Genomic DNA, 22,694 nt, shown 5'->3' on the forward strand with positions numbered 1-22,694 from the left:
TCCTACTCTGGCATCTTCCCAGCAGCACAAGATAAAAAATCTTTGATGTCACTGCTGATTAGTGGATGCTTCAGGGATTGGATTCACATGCAGGATTCATAGGAAGACAGCTTCTCTAGAAAGAGCCTCAAGCGTTGACACAATGTGTAGGCACTTAGCTTTCCTCTCTTTCTTGTTTATCATTCCTAGGGGCTACTTTACCATGTGGGCAGTGCTCATTTTATAGAACAAATATATGAATATATATACAGATGTAAAAGTCCTAAACAGATCAGTGAATGCTCTCCATTCTGGAATCCTTAACCATTGCCTTTTTGTTAGAAGGTAGTATTTTCGACAGAGATGGAATAAACACAGTATTAGGTGTACAGAGAAAATGTAATATCCTTATAGTCTATAATCATTCTCATCAGTGCTAAAAAGTTCCTTCTCCCCTGGAAAGCCAGGCAAGGTTGAGGAAGGGGAGAGGGGCTGGGTAGCCCTTTTACTTGTTAACAGTGGCTGTTTCTTCTGGTTTACAGTCCTTTAGCTAATTCACTCTGTCTGGGATAAATGCCCATATTTGAGAGTTCCTACCTTTCTTCCACTTCTCTTTAAGATGGTATCTAACTATCTGAGTAGGGTTTATATGACTGCAGAGCCTTGGGCAAGGGCTTGTGCATCCATGTAAGAAATCTTGTGTTGCCTTCTGGTCTTCTCTGGACTTGCTGCTTTGGTCTCATGCCTCCTCTGCTATCTGCTGCAAGATCGCTGGCTTTGCCTAGGCTTTGGGACATTATACTGGCACTTAGTCCTGAAGTTCATGTTCTATTTGCTTTCCTGTGATCCTGAAGTCCCCTGTGCACAGAAGTCTCTTCATCTGAATCCTAGGCCTGGATCAGTGTCACACATCCATACCCACCCCCCACCCTGAGGCACCAGGGATTTCTGGATTCCTGCATGCTGTACTTGCCTGTATGGAGCTTATCTTAAGAGCTACCCCAGCCCACACTCTGCCAGTGCAGTGTTCTGCATTATGCTGGAGTTGATGCTGAGTGGGACATGAGGCTCCTTTTAGATTAAAGGCTTGTGATCTGCCCCCCTGCCCCCCCCAGCTGTGCCTGGTTGTCTGGTGAAGTAGATCACCAGCCCTGTTGACCTGGTGCCCCCATCTGCATGTTTGTACTGTTCCCCCAAGAACACTGACATCTGAGCTTTTTGCTGTATCTTTCTTCTCTGTAAAGGTAACCTAAGTTGTCTGTCTTTCTCAAAAATGCCTGCTTCTTAAGACTATGGTTTTACCAAAGACTCAGAAAGAAATTAGTTTGAATCTCAGAACTGAACAATGCCCTTAGTTTAAAATTACCTTTAGTTCTTAATTATGTATGTGTATATGTGCATGCATGAGTGTTTATGATTAACCCCTTGGTCTTTTGGTGAAACCTCTGGACCATTTCTCAAAATAATATTTGTAAGTGTATAAATAATATACATATCATTACAAAGAAACTCAAGAATACTGAAATGATGTTATCAAAGTATTAAGGAAACAAATTTGTGACAGTAATATGTGTGTTTCTTAAAAATTTTAATGTTTATTTTTATTTTTAACATTTATTTATTTTTGAGAGACAGAGAGACAGATCATGAACAGGGGAGAGGCAGAGAGAGAGGGACACATAGAATCAGAAGCAGGCTCCAGGCTCTGAGCTGTCAACACTGTGCCTGGCAAGGAGCTTGAACTCACAAACTGTGAGATCATGACCTGACCCAAAGTCGGATGCTCAATTAACTGAGCCACCCAAGCACCCTTAATGTTTATTTTTGAGAGAGAGGGACAGATAGAGTGTGAGTGGGGGAGGGGCAGAGAGAGAGGAGATACAGAATCTAGAGCAGAATCTAGAACTCATTTAAGTTCATGTACCCATGGATTCTATCTCTGGACCTTTGCAGGGTTTAGATCTGTATTCTGGATGGTATCTGCCTTCCCTATGGAAGGATAAGTGTTCTTGGGTGAGAAACTACAAGGAGCAAGATTTATAAGCTCTGCAAACACAGATGAAAATATTTCAGAAATTTTCTCTATTAATGTAATCTGGTGAAAAACTATTGATACATAAAGTTGAAGTTTAGCATAGTTGAACACATTGTGTTTTTCTCTTCCCCACGGATCTCCCATTTCCCAGTTCCCCAGGCTGGTTTCATCATTTGATACTTTACTAACATTTTATATGTTAGCGTTTCACTAACATTTTATATTTCCTGGTGTTTTAATATAATTTCTGCTTCTCAAATGTTGCTTTTGAGTAAGAATGTAAAACGTGCTTTTTTTTTTTTTTTTTTTAAGAAATCTAGTTCTTTAAGGGGAGTAATTGAACAGATGGTGATAGATTCTCTCCTTGGCCTTGATTAGGAGAATATATACTATGTATCAACTAACCAAACAGTCCAAATTTTGATCCACCTAGTTTCATGAAATGATTTTGTGTGTGTATATATGTGTATATGTATTTATTTATTTAGTTCTACCAGCTAAGCCTGAGAACATCTCCTGTGTCTTCTACTATGAGGAGAATTTTACTTGCACCTGGAGTCCAGAGAAAGAAGACAGTTACACATGGTACAAAGTGAAGAGAACTTAGTGAGTACCAGAGCTTATGTGCTATCAGTGGGAGTAAGGGAAGGAGGCAGAGGCTCCTGGTTTGCTCATGATTAAAGTCACCTTTGAAGCGAAATGTTCTCCCCATTACAAGTTCTGGGTGACTCCCATATGCCTCCAGTGGCTGGGGGGCATCTTGGCTGCTTGCAGCCATGCTGACAGGGCAGTCACCAGGTAGAAGCAGAGTGGAAAAACCCACTTACTTACTATATTCAGCCATGTTCTTCCTCTTTCCAGAATGTGTCATAAAACTATTCCTTTTTCATGGATACCATGTAATAAGTAGGGTTATAAACCCAGAACTAAGAGGCACATTTGCCCTAATTTGCTGTGTGATCCTTGTTAAACAGATTTCTGGCAGTACAGTGCTTCCCTAATTTCTCACTACCTCAAGCATCCCTTTTTATCCTATTCCTGTTAGAATAAAACATAAAATTTTTATTATAATTCTAGCCAAAAGCTAGATGTTTTAATAAGTATATGCAGGGATTTTTTTTTTAATTTTAAAAATAGTTCATGAAACCTTTTATGTTCTTCATGTTCCCCTAAGAAAAAGGAAGCCCATGTTGAGAAATATTGAAAGGTGATCTTTAAGTCTTTTCCATTCCAAAAACAGGGTCTGTGGTTCCAAGTTTTTGTTTCATTTTGTTTTTAAGTACAAGATCTCATTTATACTCCTTCTCCGCCCCCCCGCCCCCCGCCGCCGAACTCCTTGGAAATTGGTAACTAGTGTTGTAGGGGAAGTCTACCTCATGCTTTACAGTAGAAGAAATGGAAAAAAGCGAGCACTATTCTTTGCAGTACTCATATCAATGAGTATGTTGGAGAGATGATCTAAAACAGAGGTCAGCAAACTATTTCTCTAAAGGGACAGATAGTAAATATTTTAGGCTTAGAGGGGGAGAGATCTCTCTCAAACTATTGAACACTACTGCTGTCACAGGAAAGCTGCCATAGACAATATGTAAACCAATGAACTTCACTATTGTCTAGTAAAACCTTATTTATGGGCCCTGAAACTTGAATTTTATACACTGTTCACACACTATACATTATTTTTCTTTTTATATATTTTCCCCAACCATTTAACAATGTAAAACCTGTTCTTAGCCTATGGGCCAATCAAGAATAGGAGGTAGGCTATATTTGGCCTGTAGGGCTAGTTTGCTGAGCCCTGCTTCTGAAAATAAAAATGATAAAGACCCAATAATCCATGGTTCAAATGACTTATCTTCTCCCAGACTTTGGTTCTAGGCCCACTGTTGAATAGAAAGTATCAGTAGGATGAAAATCTAGAAACCTCAATAAGTGTACTCCTATTTTTTTTGTTGTACGGAGTCACTCTCCTGCCACCTCCTTCCATCACTCCCTACAGATTGTCATTATGTTCACTAGCTGGTCATGTAGAAGGTGGAAACGCCTGGGTCCTGAGGCCTGTGTACAGCCTCTGTCCATGGCGTCAGGCCTGCTGGACTCTCCAAGAATCCCAGGCTGCCTTGTACCTTTTTAAGTTTATCACCAAGAATCTCTCTTCTAGGTGGAATGGGAAGGTTTTTTGTGGATAGTCAACTCTGGGAGTGGATGACGATGGGTCAGTGGTGTGAAGAAAAAACTTTACTGATGCTCAGAAATAATAGGAATGGATTTTTCCCTGTGGAATAATAAGAGGATTTGGGATGCCTTTATGGAGGTAGTGACTTTTGAACTGAGATGTGAAGGAGCTTTAAAGATTCAGGGAAGGAAAGAAAAGGGTATGTCTCCAAAGTCACAGTATGAATAAATGCAAAAGTATTCAACTACAGTAATAGTAGTAGTAACAATGATGGTAACATCTCACCTTTAGAATAAGTGGCTGACATTTTAAAAGCACTTTATGTGTGTTAGCTCATTTTATCCTCATAACAGTGCTACACTTTAGGTATAGTACTATTCTCAGTTTAGAGATAGGAAAACTCAGGCAAGGAGAAGTTAGAAAACTTGCCCAAGGCACAGGATTCAAACCTGATTTGTTTCCAGAGTTTGTATTTGTAACCATGACTCAACATTACTTGGGAGGCCATTTTCAGCACTGTACAACTATAGAAAAACTTTAAAGTACTTTCTCCTTTCAAAATTCCATGATTCTATACATCCGAGCTCTACTCCTTTGCTCCCAGCCCCAGCCAACATTGGCACCTTGGGGTGGAGCATTTTCTGTTCTTTGCTTACTTCAATTCCTACGTAACCCCTAGAGCTGTTGGACTATGGCTATACTTACCCATCTGATTCCTATCAGTCTTTGTACTTGTCTTCATTAAGTTATAGTCTGATAGGATTTAAGTTATCTATCTATATAGGAAAGTAATTTTAATGAGTTTTATGAAACAGTATATGCCAGTGGTAAAAAATTCAATCTGAAAAAGAATTTAAAAAAATAGCTTGAAATTTCATCACCAAAGGTAACAACGTTACATCGTGCTGAAGACCTGTCCAGACATCTGTCAGAATAGTTATATAAACATATATATATTTATATAAATTTGGTTATTCTGTATATAATATGTATCTTTTTTTTTTTTTTACCACCAATAGCGTATGGGCATCTTTCCATCTCAATAACTATGGATGTATTAGAAACTATTTTAAATTCTACTTAGGTATCGACCATACTTTTTAAAATAAATCTTCTTTGATTTTAATTTTCTTTTTCGAATAACTTCTCAAGACTAGAATTTGGGGTTTTCAGGGGCCTATTCAGTATTTCTTACCAATAGGAAATGCATTACAAGTGTAGTTTTTGATGGATGTACAGAGTTTCAGGGAAGTTGCCATAACTCATTGCCAGACAAGAAGTGGGTAACTTTGAACTCCTTTGGAAGTGATGAGGAAGGAATTCGGAGAGGGGCACCGTATCCTCAGTGATATGGCCCTCAAGAGACACCCAGAGTTAAACTAATAAATACATGTTTAATATATTAAGTATGGCTTTGTTTCCAAACTGCTGTACTAAATTCATGTTGAACTGCTTTTTCCTTCAAAGCTCTTATGGAGATAAAAGTGATATCTGTCCAAGTGATAATTCTACAAGAGGAAATCATGCTTCTTGCACCTTTTTTCCTCCAACGATAACAAACCCAGATAATTACACCATTCAAGTGGAAGCTCAAAATGCAGATGGTATAATTAAATCTGATATAACACATTGGAGCTTAGATGCCATAAGTGAGTATCATTTTTTATTCTTATATACTCCTTTATTAAAAGATACCCCTTTTTTTTCTTGAAAGAGATACACAAAAGTAGACTCAAAGCTCAAGGATATAGTACATATATGTTATGAATATACCAAAGGGTTATGAGTTTGCCTAACGGTTCCTTATTCTCCACATCTTTATCAGGGCTTAGTATTTGTTGTCTTTTTGATACTAGCCATTGTGACTGGTATGAGGTGATATTTTATTGTAGTTTTTCTCTGATTATTAGTGATGTTGAGCATCTCTACATGTATTTCTTAGCTATCTCTTTGTCTTTGGAAAATGTCTATTCAGGTCCTCTGCCCATTTTTAAATTCAAACTGTGGTTTTCTTCATGTTAAATTGTATGAGTTCTTTATATGTTTTGGACTTTAACCCCTTATTGAATGTATCATTTGCAGATACCTTTTCCCATTCAGTAAATTTCCTATTAATTTTACTTATGATTTCCTTTACTGTGTAAAAGCTTTTTATTTTGATGAGGTCCCAATAGTATATTTTTGGTTTTGTTTTACTTGGTTTTGTTTTACTTGCCTGAGGAGACCTATCCAGAAAAATGTTGCTAAGGCTGATGTCCAAAAGATTGCAGACTATATTTTCTTTAGGAGTTTTATGGTTTCAGGTCTCACATTTAAGTCTTGACTCCATTTTGAGTTTATTTTTGTTGCTGGTATGAGAAAGTGGTTCAGTTTCATTCTTTTACATATAGCCATCAAGTTTTCTTAACATCATTTATTGAAAAAACTGTTTTATACCCATTGTATATTCTTGTTTCCGATGTTTGATATTAATTGATGATATAAGACTATGTTATTTTCTGGACTCTTAATCCTGTTCCACTCATCTCTGTGTCTGTTTTTATGTCAGCACCATCCTGCTTTGTTTCCTATTGCTTTGTAGTATTTATAGCTTGAAATCTTGGATTGTGATACCTTCAGCTTTATTTTTGTTTCTTAAGATTGCTTTCATTATTTGGGGTTTTTTGTGGTTCCATACATATTTTAGTATTATATTTTTTATAATTTTGTGGAAATGTTGTTATTTTGATAGAGATTGTACTGAATCTGTAAATTGTTTTGGGTGGTATAGACACTTAAAAAATTTTAATTCTTCCAGTCCATGGGCATAGTATATCTTTCCATTTGTGTTGTCTTCAATTTCTTTTATTAATGTCTTACAGTTTTCAGAGTACAGGCCTTCCTGTCCTTGTTTAAATTTATTCCAAGGCATTTTATTCTTTTTGATACAAGTGTAAGTGGGACTGTTTTCTTAATTTCTTTTTCTCCTCCTTCATTACTTGTGTATAGAAATGCGGCAGATTTCTGTATATTAATTTTATATCATACAACCTTATTAAAGTCATTCTTTGGAAGAATTTTTAATGGAAGCATTTAGCAAAATAGCACATTTGCTTAAAAATATACAAATACTTACATAGAAAAAAGCCTGGAAATATACCAGAATGTTATAATGGCTATCTCTGGGATTGATGACATTATGATGATTTCAACTTTTTCTTTGTCTTTTTCTATATTAGAAAGACTTTTTAGAATGAGCATATGCTACTTTTAAAAGCAGAAAAAAAATTACATGTCTTCAGAGAGAGAGAGACTTAGGGTGAGACTGTTTGTAGTATTCAAGGGAAATGAGAGATGCTTTCTATTGGACACTTCTAGGGGTCAAGGAAAGAGAGGTTGAGGGGAGTGGAGAGTAGATAAGGTAGGTAAATGGCCCATTTTCTGGTTATATAGTCTCTTCTTTTTACCTCCTTACTTCTTGGCATAAGATCTGACCCAATCAGTAAAGCGTGCATTTGCAGAAAAATCATAGGAATGTGTCCTCTCCTTAGTAGCCATTCCTTTTTTTGTTGGGGGTGGGGGTGGGAGAAGCAGGGATGGCAGCATTCTTTTTGCACTGTCTTCCTAATGTCATCTGCATATAGCAGGTTACAAAATATGCACTTTCATTTCTTTTCTACTTTTAAATTTTTATTTTTATTTTTGTTTTTTAGTGTTTATTATTTGTTTTTGAGAGAGAGACAGAGTGCAAGTTGTGGGGGGAGCAGAGAGAGGGAGACACAGATTCTGAAGCAGGCTCTGGGCTCTGAGCTGTTGTCCTAGAGCCCTATGCAGGCTTTCAGACCTGCAAACCACAAAACAGTGACCTGAGCCAAAGTCAGACGATTAACCAACTGAACCACCCAGGCACCCCTCTCCTTTCCCTTTTTCCAAATTTAGGTGGATGCTCTTAGGACCTTCTGATCTTTTTGCAAATGTAAGAAATTTGTCATTTTTATTTTCAGTGAAAATTGAACCACCTGAGATTTTCAGCGTGAAACCAGTTTTGGGCGTCAAACGAATGGTTCAAATAAAATGGATAAGGCCTGTGTTGGCTCCTGTTTCGTCTGCTTTAAAATACACACTTCGATTCAGAACAGTTAATAGTGCCTACTGCGTAAGTGATCCCATTACAATGTTTCTATTAGAGGGCCCAAAGAAGGGAATGATTGGTAACCTTTTTTTCTGACTGGGAGTAATTTTTTTTCAACTTTCTACCTTAAAAATAGAAGGCAGAGCATAATGAGTATTTCTCTTCCTAGTTTCCCACTTGGGCCTTTTAGATTGGACAAACATTTCACTATAGGCATCTTGCATTCAAAGCACAGGAGCATGTTAAAGAGTAAGAAATTTGCTTTTACTTTCTGCTCTGGTTTGTGTATAGCTGTATTGGTGGCCAGAGATCCTGTGGCTTGCCTATTTCCTTTTTTATTTTTCCAACTGTTTATGAAATTGTAACATATAACTTGTATGTAGAAAAATGAACAAACTATAGCTGTTGAATTTAGTAAATTATTATTAAGTCAGCACTCATGTTAAAACCAGTGAGGTCAAAGCATGCCAAGGTCCCCTGCTTATCCTTTCCTGATGAGAACCTCCACATTGCCTTCAAGCCATTATCTTGATTTTCACGGTAAATACTTCTTTGCTTTTTATTATGAGTTTACCTTTTAAACCTGCATCTCTGAACAACATAGTTTGAGACATTATGTAATAGAAATCCATACATTTTGTATTTTTAAAAAAACATTTGGCTTCTTTCAGTATTGTACTTTTAAGATTCATCTATGTTATGTAATGCTGGAGTTTATTTATATGAACACAATGGAATCATGGCTTTAATTTGCATGTACCTGACTTTTAATGAGGTTGTAAACCTTTCCATGTGTTTTTTGGCTGTTTGGAATCCTTCTTTGTAAAGTATTCATTTAAGACTTTTGCACATTTTTTTCTAGTGGGTGGTCTGAATTTTAAATTGACTTGTAGGAGTTTCTTATACATTTTATTTGTGAGTTTTTTTAAATCTGTTAGGTGTGTTGCAGACATTTCTCACTATGTGGTTTGCCTTTCACTGTCTTAATGGTGACTTTGGAGGAGCATAACGTCTTAATTTTTAACATTATCAAATGTTACCAACCTTTCTTTTACATTTAAAGTCTTTTTTATGTTATGAAATCTTTTCTTACCTCAAAGTTTAAAGGATGTTCTCCTATTTCCATCATTGCAACCTGAAACTATACCAACTTTTTTTTGTAACCACTACATATATTTTTTTAATGTTTATTTATTTTTGAGAGAGAGAGAGCGTGGGAGTGTGACTAGGGGAGAGCCAGAGAGGGAGACACAGAGTCGGAAGCAGGCTTCAGCCTCTGAGCTAACAGCACAGAGCCAGATGGGGGCTCGAATTCATAAATTGCGAGATCATGACCTGAGTCAAAGTTGGACACATAACCAACTGGGCCACCCAGGTGCCCCTGTAACCACTACATATTGTTAACTCTTAATCAGCTCCTAACCAATTAAATCAGTTAAATATTTAATACGTATTTCCCCACACAAGATTTTCTAGTAAAACACATGTCCACTATCTTAAAATTTGTTGGCTTTTAAGATAAGTGGGAGTGTTTTATTTCTATTGTATTTCTTCAGGTTGCTCTCATGCAGTATTTTGGCCCATGAAATCTTAATTCTATCACCAAAGACTTACAATTAACTTTTAACTTTCTGACTTTTCAGTATGCTCGGATTTGATTACTTTTACTTCTGTATCTTTATCGAATCATTAATAAAAATAGTGACTTTGTCAGAGCCTGTGGTAGTAAACTATTAGAGACTATTTAGAGACGAGAACCTTTTTTTCTTTGTGGTCATTTACTAGGTTTCTATGAATATACCTAATTACTATCGTAATCATCCAGCCTACTCTTTCTGTCTTGTCCATCTATTTCCTTTGCTGAAATTCATAGATACTTTATTATTGAATCCTCTCCTAATCTAGAAATCTTTAAGAAAAGGAAGTTGGTAAAGTTTCACTTATTATGTGTTTAAGAAAGAGAAATAATGATGTTCATTCTTTCTCTTGGCTTTCTTTCTAAGGCAGCTCTGGAGCCATTCTCCTAGTACCCGACTACATGTACCACAAGGCTCATTGATTTATAGTTTCTGGAACCCAGAAGAGAACCCCTCAGCAAGGTAGTTCCTGACACAACATAAGTTCATCTTCCTCCAGACCACCAGTTATGGTCTAAGTAAACCTGAGGAATTTCTAGGAATTAGTACTACCTAGTGACCCTTGATTTATTCTGTTTGTCTGAGCCCAGAGTCTTGTGGCCATTGAGATAGGATTCAATAAGTAAAATAAACCAGGATCTCTGTTCCTCTGGAAAATGACTAAGCCATATAGGACACTAAATGAGGGAAGCAGGTGTAAACTACTCCAGATTTCAGCATCCTGTACCCCACCTCTTTGACAAACTGACCTGCATCTCCACTCATCTTTGATTTATTCCATCCAGTTCTTGAACTAAGAGGTCCTTTCTCCTGCTCTGCTGAAGGAAAGGGGAAGGAAAGTGGAACGTGCAGTATCTCTCTCCTTTCAGCATTCAAATGCAATCATTTCTAAACCCAATTACACCAACCCAACTTTTCTATAGAAAAAGGTCCAAATCTTCCCAAATCTGGACTCTATCACGCCCTCCAACTTCGTTTTTCATCCTGCCCTTGACTCACTACTACTAGTTCTGGATTGCTACTTTCCCTTGCATCATGTTGTTTCACTATTGTGTGTCTTTGCTTTTGTTTCTCTACTCCCTTACCAAACTTTGCAAAACTCATTTATGTCTCAGAACTCTGTTCTGACATATTTCCTTCTGAGAACCTGAGCTAGGGGCCCCTCTTCTGTTACCACACTTAACTCAACACAGTCATTTAAAGTCCTCTCTGCATTAGGAATGTAAAAAAAAAAATCCCAATATGTCCTATAGCAAGACTTATGTTTGTATGATCCTGTAAGTGTTGCAAAGTGCTTTCTTATACTTCAGACGATTTAATCTCTGTATATATCTTATAAATGAGGCATCACTATTCTTATTTGTACAGATTAGGAAATCATGATGTACAGAGCTTAAATCACCTGTCCAAGATCCCAGAGTTTGTAAGTTGCAAACCTGAGCCCAAGGCTTCTGACTCCCAAGTTTCCACTCACTTGACCATATTTTAGCAACCTCCAGACCATCTTCCTGTTGCCAAGTCTAAGCAGTTTCCACCTTTATAAAATGGAGCTGTGTGAGCATTCTGCCAAAGGATCTCAAAAATGTTTTAAAAGTTTGATTTAGGCTTTGCACCAACACTTCTGACTCATCTTTTAAAACATAAACACTTTGGGTGAGCTAGGATTTGGCACAAAGCATAGATTGTTAGAAATAAACCTAATGAAGTTAATTAGTGTTTTGTAGGAGTCCTTTGTGTTGAGTTGGGGAAGCCTTAGTTAAGTCTATATATGGAGGATAAGTTGGTCCTGGACCCTGTGAGGGCCACAGGTACTTGCCTGGACAAAAATCCAAACTAAAAGAAGCCTTTCGGGCAGATACACAGTTTGAAAGACTGAGCAATTTTTTTTTTCCTTCTCCCTCTGGGGATAGTGCTGAAAAGAACATGCTTGGCTAGTTACACTAGGCAGAGCTTTCTGAACATGAATGTGAGGAGCCCCAGCATGTAGACCAAGCATGAGCGTGAGGGTACCAGCAAGGCAGGAAGAAAATTTTGAAAGATTGTTTTTAAAAGAAAATTACATATTTAAAGAGTATAAAAGGGAAAAAAACTTTATTAGACTTCTTTGTGGATTAATAAAGATTTTATTTTTATCTTATTTTTGATTTGTGTATGGAAGGTACCATGTGTTTTTCTGTCTTCAAAAGGTCTTAGTATGGTCCCAACTGAGCCCATAACTAAGCCAAATTGGGGGGCTACTTTCTCCGAAATGTGGAATTGTCCCCGTGACCCTATTCTGCCATTGCAACATCTCCAGGAACTGTTAGAGGAGGGCGCCCAAGGAGCTTTGGATTCAATAATGAAACTGCCCTCACCTATGGTTCCTACATACTTTTCCCAACACTGTCTTACTGGGTTCAGAGATCAGAAGTTTCCATCTGCAGCTGGGATGCTGAGCTTTTTGCCACAAACATACATTCTCATTTTGTTCAATTTCCTGTAGGCCTGTAGTTATGTAGTTATTTTCACAGTTGTTATATACACATAGGAAATACCAAGACTTTCTTCTCTCACAGAGTTTTAGGGGACTAGTGTGCATACTCACAAAATAGACATGTCTGTCAGTGCAGTTTATTAACCAACCCAAAGTAAATTCATATAAACAAACAGCTAAAAGTTCATATTGCAACAACAGTGACCATGCTCAAAAATAAATAGCTGATTTTTAGTGTCTTTTGGAGAGCTGGGTCCATAAGGGACTTTAGAGATTATATAAATCAAATTGCTCATTTTACTAATGAGATAACTGAGGTCTAGAAAGAATTGATTTATTTACCTCTCCCCCTCCACTTCCCCACAGAATGTCAAAATGAATTTATGCATCTGGGCTACTGAGATCCTTAGTAGCCCTACGGGTTACCCAAAGAGCAGTAATTTGCAATGGAAGATCTGGGTAAAGGGGAAGCATGTAGGAGTCAGGAATGTTGTGTTCTGATCCCAGTGCTGCCCATAACAAACACTGAAGTACAGAAGCTTAATTTTTTGGACTCTTGTCCATGACATGAGGTTGAACCTAATGCCTGTAAGGTCTCTGTTACCTACTGTTCTATGAGGTCTTATATATAGGTATTGGAGTCACTTGCAGTGTTTACACTGAGGCCCAGCTTGCCCCAGGTCCCATGCCTTCACCTTGTGTTTTCCAGAACAAGACTCTGCACACTCACATCAGCCTGGGGTGAGGAACATGAATCTCTGCCTTATAATCTTAGAGACGGAAAATGCGGAGGGTGGTGGTTCACAGGGTGACTCACATCTATTTAGGTGTAAGTAATCCCTAGGCATGTGTGTGGTTTAGTTATGAAAATAATATTTTCTGAAAACTGAGATATAATGCTACATGTTCTAAAGAGGTAAGAGAGAGTTGGAGGTGTGAAGAAGAAAAATGGAAAGATAGCAGGTGATCTCCCATCCAGCTCAGAGTCGTCTTTGTCTTTTAGAAGGAAGTCAACTTCACCAAAGAAGATACTGATAGAGATGAAACCTACAACCTCACAGGGCTGCAGGCTTTTACAGAGTATGTTGTAGCTCTGCGATGTGCCACTAAGGAGTCCATGTTCTGGAGTGGTTGGAGCCAAGAAAAAATGGGAACAACTGAGGAAGAAGGCAAGTTGGTCCCTTGCAATTCCTTTTCTGCCTGTCCTGGTTTAAAGTGGCCTGGGCCTAACATTACTGGGTTTTGTCAAGTGTTGTACTTGGGAGTCAAGAAATCTAACAGTCCTAGAGTGTGGAGAATCTGTACATTCCCTTTCCACAGGACAAGCCAGCCCTCCTCATATGGTCTGAGTTAGCATCTTTTTGCCCCAAAGGCCAAAGGTCACATCTTTACTACTCTTACTAAGTTCTCACACTGTAAATGAAGTGGCATAATACTATTTAAAGGTATCCTATGATAAACTAAAGATATATATTGTAAACCATGCACCTACCACTAAAAAGTTAAAAAAGGTATAATTATTGAGGGGTGAAAAAGGTCAGATTCTTAATGACCATGAGAGAGAAAGAGAAAGGGACTGTACAGTGATTGAGTGCTTACTATGAGTCAGGATGGTCATTCAGAACAGTACTTTAAGTCGATGGGCTTGGCTGAGATTGCAGCTTGGCTATGTAGTGATTTGGGCCTATATTCCTAATCCCTAAGCCTCAGTTTTCTCACTATTTATTCCCCTTTTCCATAATGGAATATTACTTATAAAATCGAGTTAAAAGTAGTACCTACATTTTAGTGTTATTTTAAAAATGAAATAATATTATTATCTCATAGTAAATATTCAATAAATGCCAGGGTTTCTACTATTTTTATTAATCCAAAGCCCTATAAAGTATATGGAATCACCCCCCTTTGGAGGTGAATGAGCTTAGTTTCAGAATTATTAGTAAATTTCTTAAGGTTACTTAGCATGTGTTACCATTCTTAATAAATCAAGAATCTTGCCAGTGCCTGTTCTGCAGTAGATAGTCAATAAATATTTGATGAATGTATCGGTTTCCTTTGGCCACTATAACAAATCAGCACAAATTTAGTGACTTAAAACAACACAATTTTTTCTCTTATAGTTCTGGAGGTCAGAGGTCCAGAATCAGTTTTGCTGGAGTAGAGTCAAGGTGTGGGCAGGGTTGTTTCTTTTTGGAGACTCTGAGGGTAGAATATGGTTTTTTTTGTTTGTTTGTTTGTTTGTTTTTTACACCTTTTCCAGCTTCTCATGGTGGCCTCCATTCCTTGGTTGGTGGCCCCTTCCCCCATAATACTAAACATCACTCTAATCTCTGTTTCCATCATTACATTACTTTTTTCTCCTCTTCTGTGTCAGATCTGTGTCTCACTCTTCTAATGACCTTTGTGAAAACATTTAGGGCCAACCTGCGTAATCCAGGATAATCTTCCCAACTCAAGATCCCAACTTAATCATATCTGAAAGACCCTTTGGCTATATCAGTTAACATTTACCAACTGCAAGGATTAGGACTTTGGTCTTTGGGGCCTGTTTTTTAGTCTAACACAATAAATGATGAATGAATGAAAGAATGACTAGATGAATATTTGGTGATGTTCATACATCTTCGTTTGAAATAAGGAGAAGAAATCCAAAATGTGGATCCTTCTATAACCTTCTGGGGCTTTACTCTCATTAATTTTTGTAAGACACATGGGTTCTAGACCCTAAATTTCCCACAACCTCATACCAGGCCATGATTCAGGCCCTTCTTATTTACTTTTACAGCCAAGTACCACACTGGTCTCAGATAACATCTGCAGTCAATTTCTGTGCTCAGTGGTTCATATGACAATAATTTATTCCTATAGAACTTGGTTGAATTTCCTATGAGAATGTTGTGCCCAAGTTTTTAAAATCGCCCCAAATCACCCCAAAACAAACACCAGAGACTGCTAGGGAGACCGAGTCACGCCTGCAAAAGCAAAGGGCCTTTATTACAAGCTTAAGCTCGGGCTCACAGTCTCCTGCCAACCCACTGGCCACGTGGAGAGAGCCCTGAACAAAGGCAGGGCAGGGCCTTTTATACCTTTGGGAGGGGGCGTTACAGGAAATGATGACAGGTGTACAGTGATCCAATCCCTGCCCCCCATCAATACTGGCAGTTGTGGGAGCCAATCACAATAGTTGGAGTATTGACCAATCAGAGTGGGCCCAGGACGCCCCACGTGGGGCGTGACTAGGCCCGCCTCTAGAAAGGTCAAAGGTATCTGCCGGCCTCCCCCATTGGGCGCTGCAGGAGTTGTCCCTCCTTAATGCGCGCCCTTTCAGGAAAAGCTGGCACCTTCCCCTTTAAGTAAAGGGGAAGGCTGGATCGGACCTGCTGCCAGCGGGGGAACGCCCCCACCCCCCCCACTGCCGCCCCGCCGTGGCATCTCCACCACGGAGGTGCGCCAGCGACCGGCTCCAGGAAGGTTGGGACGGCCCGGTGGTGAGGGCCGGATCAGACCTGCATCCTTACAAGAACAAATTGGTATTAATAGGTGTTTCGCACATTCCAGATATGGTCAGATGTCTGGAAATAATCCAGTGTTCTGAATTATGTGGCCCCAACTGGAGATGTTCATGCTTAGTCTGAACTACCCCTAGGTGGATATGGTTATACAACAGGGGTTCATGCAGCACATGGGAAATTGTACTAGATGACTTCTGAAAGCTCTTGTCACCCTAAGCTTCCATTCTTCTAGGCCGTTCAGACGTCTAGTCTTCTATGCCAGGCTATAGCAGCACAAGAAAAAGTCATAGAAAAGCCCAAGTCATCTGTCTTTAAGTAATTAGAACAGTGCCTTACAAATTTTAAGGGCTCTATAAATTCTACATAAATAATAATACAGATACAACTAAAACAAACTAGTCACATTGTGGATCTAGTGTAACTTTTGATTAAAATTACATAACAATATTTGGGAACACATTTACACTTTACAGACATCACCTCAAAGTGTCAATGAATACAAATAGAATAGTTTACAAATATCAAACAGCATGTAAATTGCACAGCAGAAAATGGCTCATTGCTTATAAATGTTGGAGTACTCAGTTGTTGTCTGTCTTAACTGAACTCTCCCTTTTAAAAAATTAAAACGCAATGCATGCACTATCCTTGAGCAAAGCCTCCTTGCCTTTGGGAGGTAGTCTGGGGGATTAAGTTCCACTTCATGTTTTGTCCTGCCCTTCTCCTCTCTGTAGCTTGTGGTCTTTTCTCCAGTGACCTCCTTGTACCATTATGGCTCGTGTCTTAAGTTAGCTCATGAAAGCCCAGCCAACTGTCTATTGTCCATTTCATCTACTTGTTTTGTTGCCAAAAACCAGATTTACCATTTCAGCTGATTTATTATTTCAGCTACTTTGGCTATTATTAATTAGAAGAACACTATATCCTGGTGTTCTCTGCCTTTGACTAATTGAATCAAACCAACACTTATACATCACAGTCATGACTATAGAACTTTTGGTTTTGTTTTTCTTCATTTTTAAAGGATCCCAGAGAAAACTGATGAAATGCACAAGCAACCCCCAGCAAATCCTAATTTCTACTACATGACACAGATATAATTATATTTTGATACTGGCTTTATTACCTAACAGTTTATAACACTGCCCAAAGTTATAAGTTTTGCTTCTCTGTATTTCAGAAATGGACATAATAATACTGCTGGACCTAATTACAGGGCTTCAGAGATTAAATGAGATAATTTAGGTTAAATGCTTAGTTTAGTGACACTTGCTAAAAGCTAACTATTCTTTTCCTTTAAAGGTTTATTTATTTTGAGTGGTCAGGGGAAAGGGCAGAGAGAGGTAGAAAAAGAATCCCAAGTAGGTTCCACACTGTCAACACAAAGCCTGACTCAGGGCTCGATTTTGTGGGATCATCTTCTGAGCCAAAATCAAGAGTCAGGCTTTTTACTGACTGAATCACACAGACACCCCAAAAGTTAACCATTTTTATTTTTGGTCTTCAGCAAGGGCACCAGTAAGTGTGTGAAGTGTCTGATTGTCTGATTGGTGGTGGTTGTAGGTATTCCCAGATTGTAATGGAAACGACATAGCATCGAATTGTCGCTAATGGGTCCAAAGAATTGATGCCTTTTGAATATGTAGATATTTTGATGGATTTGGAAAAATTTAATTTTGCTCTTTTGTGAGTACAGAAGTATTACTTTTCTTCTTTTAAAGTTTATTTATTTTGAGAGAGAGAAAGCACAAGCAGAAGAGGGGCAGAGAGAGAGGGAGAGAGACACAATCACAAACAGGCCCCATGCTATCAGCATGGCTGCAATGTGCGGCTCAACCTCACAAGCCTTTTGATCGTGACCTGAGCTGAAACCAAGAGTTGGACACTTAATCAACTGAATCATCCAGGTGCCCCCAATTCTGGGAACTTAGATTCTACTGCAAGTCCATTACTAGCTCATGGTGAATGGAAACTTGGCTGTTAATTGTAGAAGATCTACATGCTACGTAGGTATTGGTTTTATAAAACGCTGCATCTGTGGGAAGTCTATATTAGGAAGACTGTTCCTCTTTGAACTTTATCTATAGGAAATAGTGGCCTCGGTGAAAGGAGAAAATGCCTGATTAAATTAATTTGCCATAACCCGATGGCCGGGGCCGCTAGTCAGGCGATTGGCGGTACCTGTTTCGTAGGCCGTACGGGCAGGGCAGAGAATCGTCGCGGGTCCTTCTCCTGAGGGAGGGAGAGAAAAAGGGGGCAGGAGAGGGAGACGCAAAGAGTAAAGACAGAACTCACGGTTCTCCGATCAGGCAAAAGAGAGCGTTTATTCAAAGAACTGTTCTTTATATAGTCTTTAGGGGGGAAGACAAGGCAAGCTGACCTAGGCAGGCTACAGAGTCAAATGCATATCAAAGAAGCACCCCGACTTTGCCTCAGCAATCTTGGGGGATGGAGAACTAACACTGAATACGGTTTTGATCTTTTGTGTGCCTTGGCCACTCGTGTCTAGCTCAGCAAGACAGTCGCCAAAAGTTATTTTGACCAGGAAATGGCAATCTCCAGCCTCCAGATGCAAATCTTGTTTACTGGCTCACTCCACGGAGTGATAATCCTTCCCTGAGGCAGACAGAAAACTTGGCGGCCCCGACATTCTATCACCTCCTACTACAACTAAATCTAAACTAAATGGAATATCTCTAAGAAGAATTTCACTCATATTTTTAACCAAGTGCCTGGAATGATTGATTATTTAATAATCAGCTTATGGGGCTGTTGGTTGGCTCAGTTGGTTAACTGACTCTGAACTTGAGCTCCGCCTCTGCTCACATCTCATTGGCTTTTAGACAACTTGAAACCAGCCTTCTTGTTCCCTGTCCGAGAACTTTGAGTATTGGCTGTGTGTCTTCTGATTCTTTATTGAAGAATTGATTTGAAAAGTTGATATTGAAGGATATTGATTTCTCTGGGAAATCCAAAAACATCTGATAGAGCTTGTAAGACAGTAAGGCAATGTCTTAGCGGAGCACAAATGAAGTCATGTTTAAGGTCTAAATAGTTCCAATTTCCTGATATGCAACATACATAGAATTACGTAGATCTCATCAAGATTGGGACCTAACAGACTCTTTTACCCATATTTTAACTTCTGCAGAAGTAGTTGTAGAACTGTGACTCTCCATTGATGACAAGATGGGTTATTGACTCAATTGCCCTTTGGTTCATTCTTCTACATTATGAGGTTGTCTTCAGTTCGAGTTCAGTGATTTCACTTTAAGATACACAGTCAGCTGAAGTGTGATTTCAGATACCTGAAAATGGTCTGTCAGCACTAATATAGTTTAGATCTTAGCCTGAGTGGTTGATCCCATTCTTTGCAGACCTACTTACAATATCTTCAGCGATGTGGTTTCCTCAAGAAAAAATTGAGAGTTCATCAACTGCATCTTCAATTAGATACATTTCATTTCCTCTCCAAGTTAGAATCCAATAGTTTTGGGGACAGTTCTCTTCTCATGGCTAAAGGTGTGTAGGTCATTCTTAAATCAGACACTCAGCACTTTGAAATTATCCCTATGTGGTTAGATCATCCAAAGCTAATACACTTAAACTGTGTTGCTTGGATTATGTTATTCCCTGCAGAAGTGTATGAATCAGGTTTAACATTGTGCCCTTGCATTTTATGGAAGATAAATATGAGAAAGATACACATGCCATATTTCTCTATTTTTGCTCAACTGTGATTGCACACATTGGCCTTTATGTTACCCTGTGTCTTTTTGAGAGGATCCATATGATAAATTCCATTTGTTAATTGAGTATCCATAACCAGAAATAGTTACCCCCTCATATGTTTGTTTTTCATCAGGCTATGAGAAATATACAATTCAATATGGTCCTTTTACCTTTTTTCTGCCATGAAGATCAGCATTCAATTTAAAGCTCAAGGGAATGATCTAGTAAATATTATTTCTCTGTCCCTTTCTTCTTCAGTTATTTCTTAGATTTTATAACATTTTAAGTATACAGTTTCATCATTTTGGGGAGTAGATCTTTCATTCTCTCTCTCTCATCCCCACTCCCATATAATATATATAATAGTGTATATAATATATATGTCTCATTTAAAAATACTTTAAAAAATATATTGATTTGAGAGACACAGAGACCGTGGGGAGGGGGGGGAGGGAGGGAGGGAGGAAGAGAGACAGAGACAGAGAGAGAGAGAGAGAGAGAGAGAGAGAGAATCCCAAGGAGGCTCCACATTGCCAGTGCAGAGACTGATGTGGGGCTCCAACTCAAGAGACCCTGACATCATGACCTGAGCCGAAAATGAGAGTCAGATGCTTAACTGACTGAGCCATCCAGGTGCCCCTATGTATGTATCTTCTTGTCAGTTATCTGTCATTCCAGGCTGTAAGGTATGTAGATGTTATATATGAGAGGACATGAGCTGTTACACTTCATTCTAGATTTCAATGACAAATAATATTATAATAGGGCCTGTTGTACTTTTCTTTTACTTTAAATTAAGTCACTAGAATCAAGAGCAGTTTTAGTTTTTACTGTTGGTTGATCCCAATCCTTTGGCCACAAAATAAGGCATCATTGGTTGTGCAATGCTGCCATCCCTCCACCAACCACCTTTCTCTTACTGGCTCCTCCAGCAGATGCTTTCCAACTGCATTTCTGACAGGCAGTGCAGCTAATCTCACCATTTTCTGTTGCAACTTCCTTCAGTCATGTGTTGAGCACCTCACTCTTGTTTCCTTACAGCTCCATATGGCTTGGATCTGTGGAGAGTCCTGAGACCTGCCACGGTAGATGGAAGAAGGCTAGTGTGGTTGATGTGGAAGGTGACTTCCTTATGTTGTTTTTTCTGTCTAAAACCCTTGGTCTTTTATACCTCCAAGAACTGTAATCTTGAACTTTTATCTCCTGAATTTCCTTTCCTAGAGACTTTATAATGCCCCAAATCTCACAATGGTTTCCCAGCTCACAAAGCCTTCTAGGTCATCTTATAGATGGCTTAAATGTACATTGCAGACCCTGCATCCTATCTTCCTTGCCCTGAAACATCAACACGTAAGACAGGTACAAAATGCAAGTGCAAGAGGCACCTTAACCTTCTGTAGTCTCACTAGAAGGCAGTATAAAATTGCGTAGCACCTATCCCCACATTGGAGAGAAGCACTGACTTGGAATCAGCTCACTAATGTGTTCTCAGGCTATTGAAAGCATATATTGCATGTGTGTCCCTTTGAAGTCAGGTACAGCGATGTGCAAGGACAAAGTACGGGCCTTCCAAGGATGGAGGCCTGGGATTGAGGAATGAAGGAGAAGGTGGGGGCAGCATGCTGAAAAGAGGAGAAATAAAGAAAAGAGAAAGTAGGGAAAAGGACAGAAAAGGAGGGAAGAGGGAATAAACAGGAAAGGATATGGGTAAATAGAAAAAAAAAACCAAACAAAAAATGCAGCCGGGAACCAAGAGAGAAAAGTCTGGGGGGTTAGTAGGGAGAAAAAAGAGAACAGAGCAGTGAAATGTCAGAACTGTTGAATAGTGTCCAGAGTTCTCAGGGAATAGTTGTCATCTTATTTCATGCTTGCTCAAGTCCAGGCAAGTTTAAAATACTTCTGAAAATGGAGAAATCACCTGCTTTACCAAATGATGTTCTACTGCCAGTTATGTAAGGACTGAAGCATCCTTCATGTTTCCCTGCCCCCTTCACAGTCCAGGGCCGTGGGGCACCCTCAGGTTGTAGAGGCAATAGGCCAGGGAGGGCACAACCAGTGCCACTGGGAAGTCTTTGAGAATCAATCCTAGATGTCCTGGTTTGTTTCTCAGTGGTTAAGTGTGGCAACAGACCACTCTGTCAACATGTTTTTGGGGAAGGAAAGCAAACGGTGGCCCATTTCCACATGTGGTCAACCACACAGTGTTGGGCCAAGTAGGCCAACATGTGAAATAGATGAAATGGACTTCAACATCTTTCTCCTCCTCCTCAGTTGGAGACTGGTCTTTTACCCCAGTAGGAGAGTTTTCTAAGAATTAAAGTTGGTTAACAAACTGAATGGTGGTAATGATTGCACAACTCTGAGAATATACTAAAAAAACCTAGAAGACCATAATTGCATATCTAAAAATAGTGAATTTTATGTTATATGAATTATTATCTCAATAAAGCTGTTACTTACAAAAGAGAATGAATTATTCTGAGAGGTAAAGCACTCCCAGTCATTACAGAATTCCTGACCTTATATGTCATGGAAGCTTCTGTGTCAGTTCCTGAACTGGAATGGCAGTGGGACAAAGTGACTACTAAAGTCCTGTCTGACCTTACATTCATCCATGTGTGTTATCAGTAACATGAAGCAAACAACTGTAAACTCCTGTATTTCCTGGGAAATACTCAGCATGCTGATTTCTAGGCAAAACATATAGTTAGTAGGTTCAAGTTCAAGGCTGAAAATCAGAGTTTGGTTTGGAGACCCTGGGGTCATCTTAGGCTTCTCACTACAAATTTGGGACTGGCAGGGTAACCTAAATGTTTTAGGCCTTTTCACTGGAATAACTGATGTTACTGGTGTAGGGAAACTAGCTCCCTCCTCCTCAGAGGAGGAGACATACTGTTTTTCACGCAGCAGTAGAGATATTTTCCAACTCTTGGAAGCTTTCGGACAAGAGATGACCCAGGACGAGAACAGAACTGGGATTCTTGGAAGGAATGCCTCAGTTTTTTAGTTTATGCTGTCCTGTGCCTATAGGATGAAAAG

The 22,694-nt window shown here is 39.0% G+C and overlaps 1 protein-coding gene across 1 annotated transcript in view; it reads left to right on the top strand.

Moving 5' to 3' along the window:
- The window catches only part of IL31RA (interleukin 31 receptor A), a 69,319-nt gene that overhangs the window by 23,869 nt on the left and 22,756 nt on the right, over positions 1-22,694 (top strand). The window contains exons 3-7 of the mRNA XM_029941207.1: positions 2,503-2,620; positions 5,658-5,839; positions 8,174-8,325; positions 13,415-13,580; positions 20,697-20,776. Coding sequence (XP_029797067.1) covers positions 2,503-2,620; positions 5,658-5,839; positions 8,174-8,325; positions 13,415-13,580; positions 20,697-20,776 — 698 coding nt within the window. The remainder of the gene's footprint in view (positions 1-2,502; positions 2,621-5,657; positions 5,840-8,173; positions 8,326-13,414; positions 13,581-20,696; positions 20,777-22,694) is intronic.

This window comes from Suricata suricatta, chromosome 6 (genome assembly GCF_006229205.1).
Source record: "Suricata suricatta isolate VVHF042 chromosome 6, meerkat_22Aug2017_6uvM2_HiC, whole genome shotgun sequence".
Classification (NCBI taxonomy): Eukaryota; Metazoa; Chordata; class Mammalia; order Carnivora; family Herpestidae; genus Suricata; species Suricata suricatta.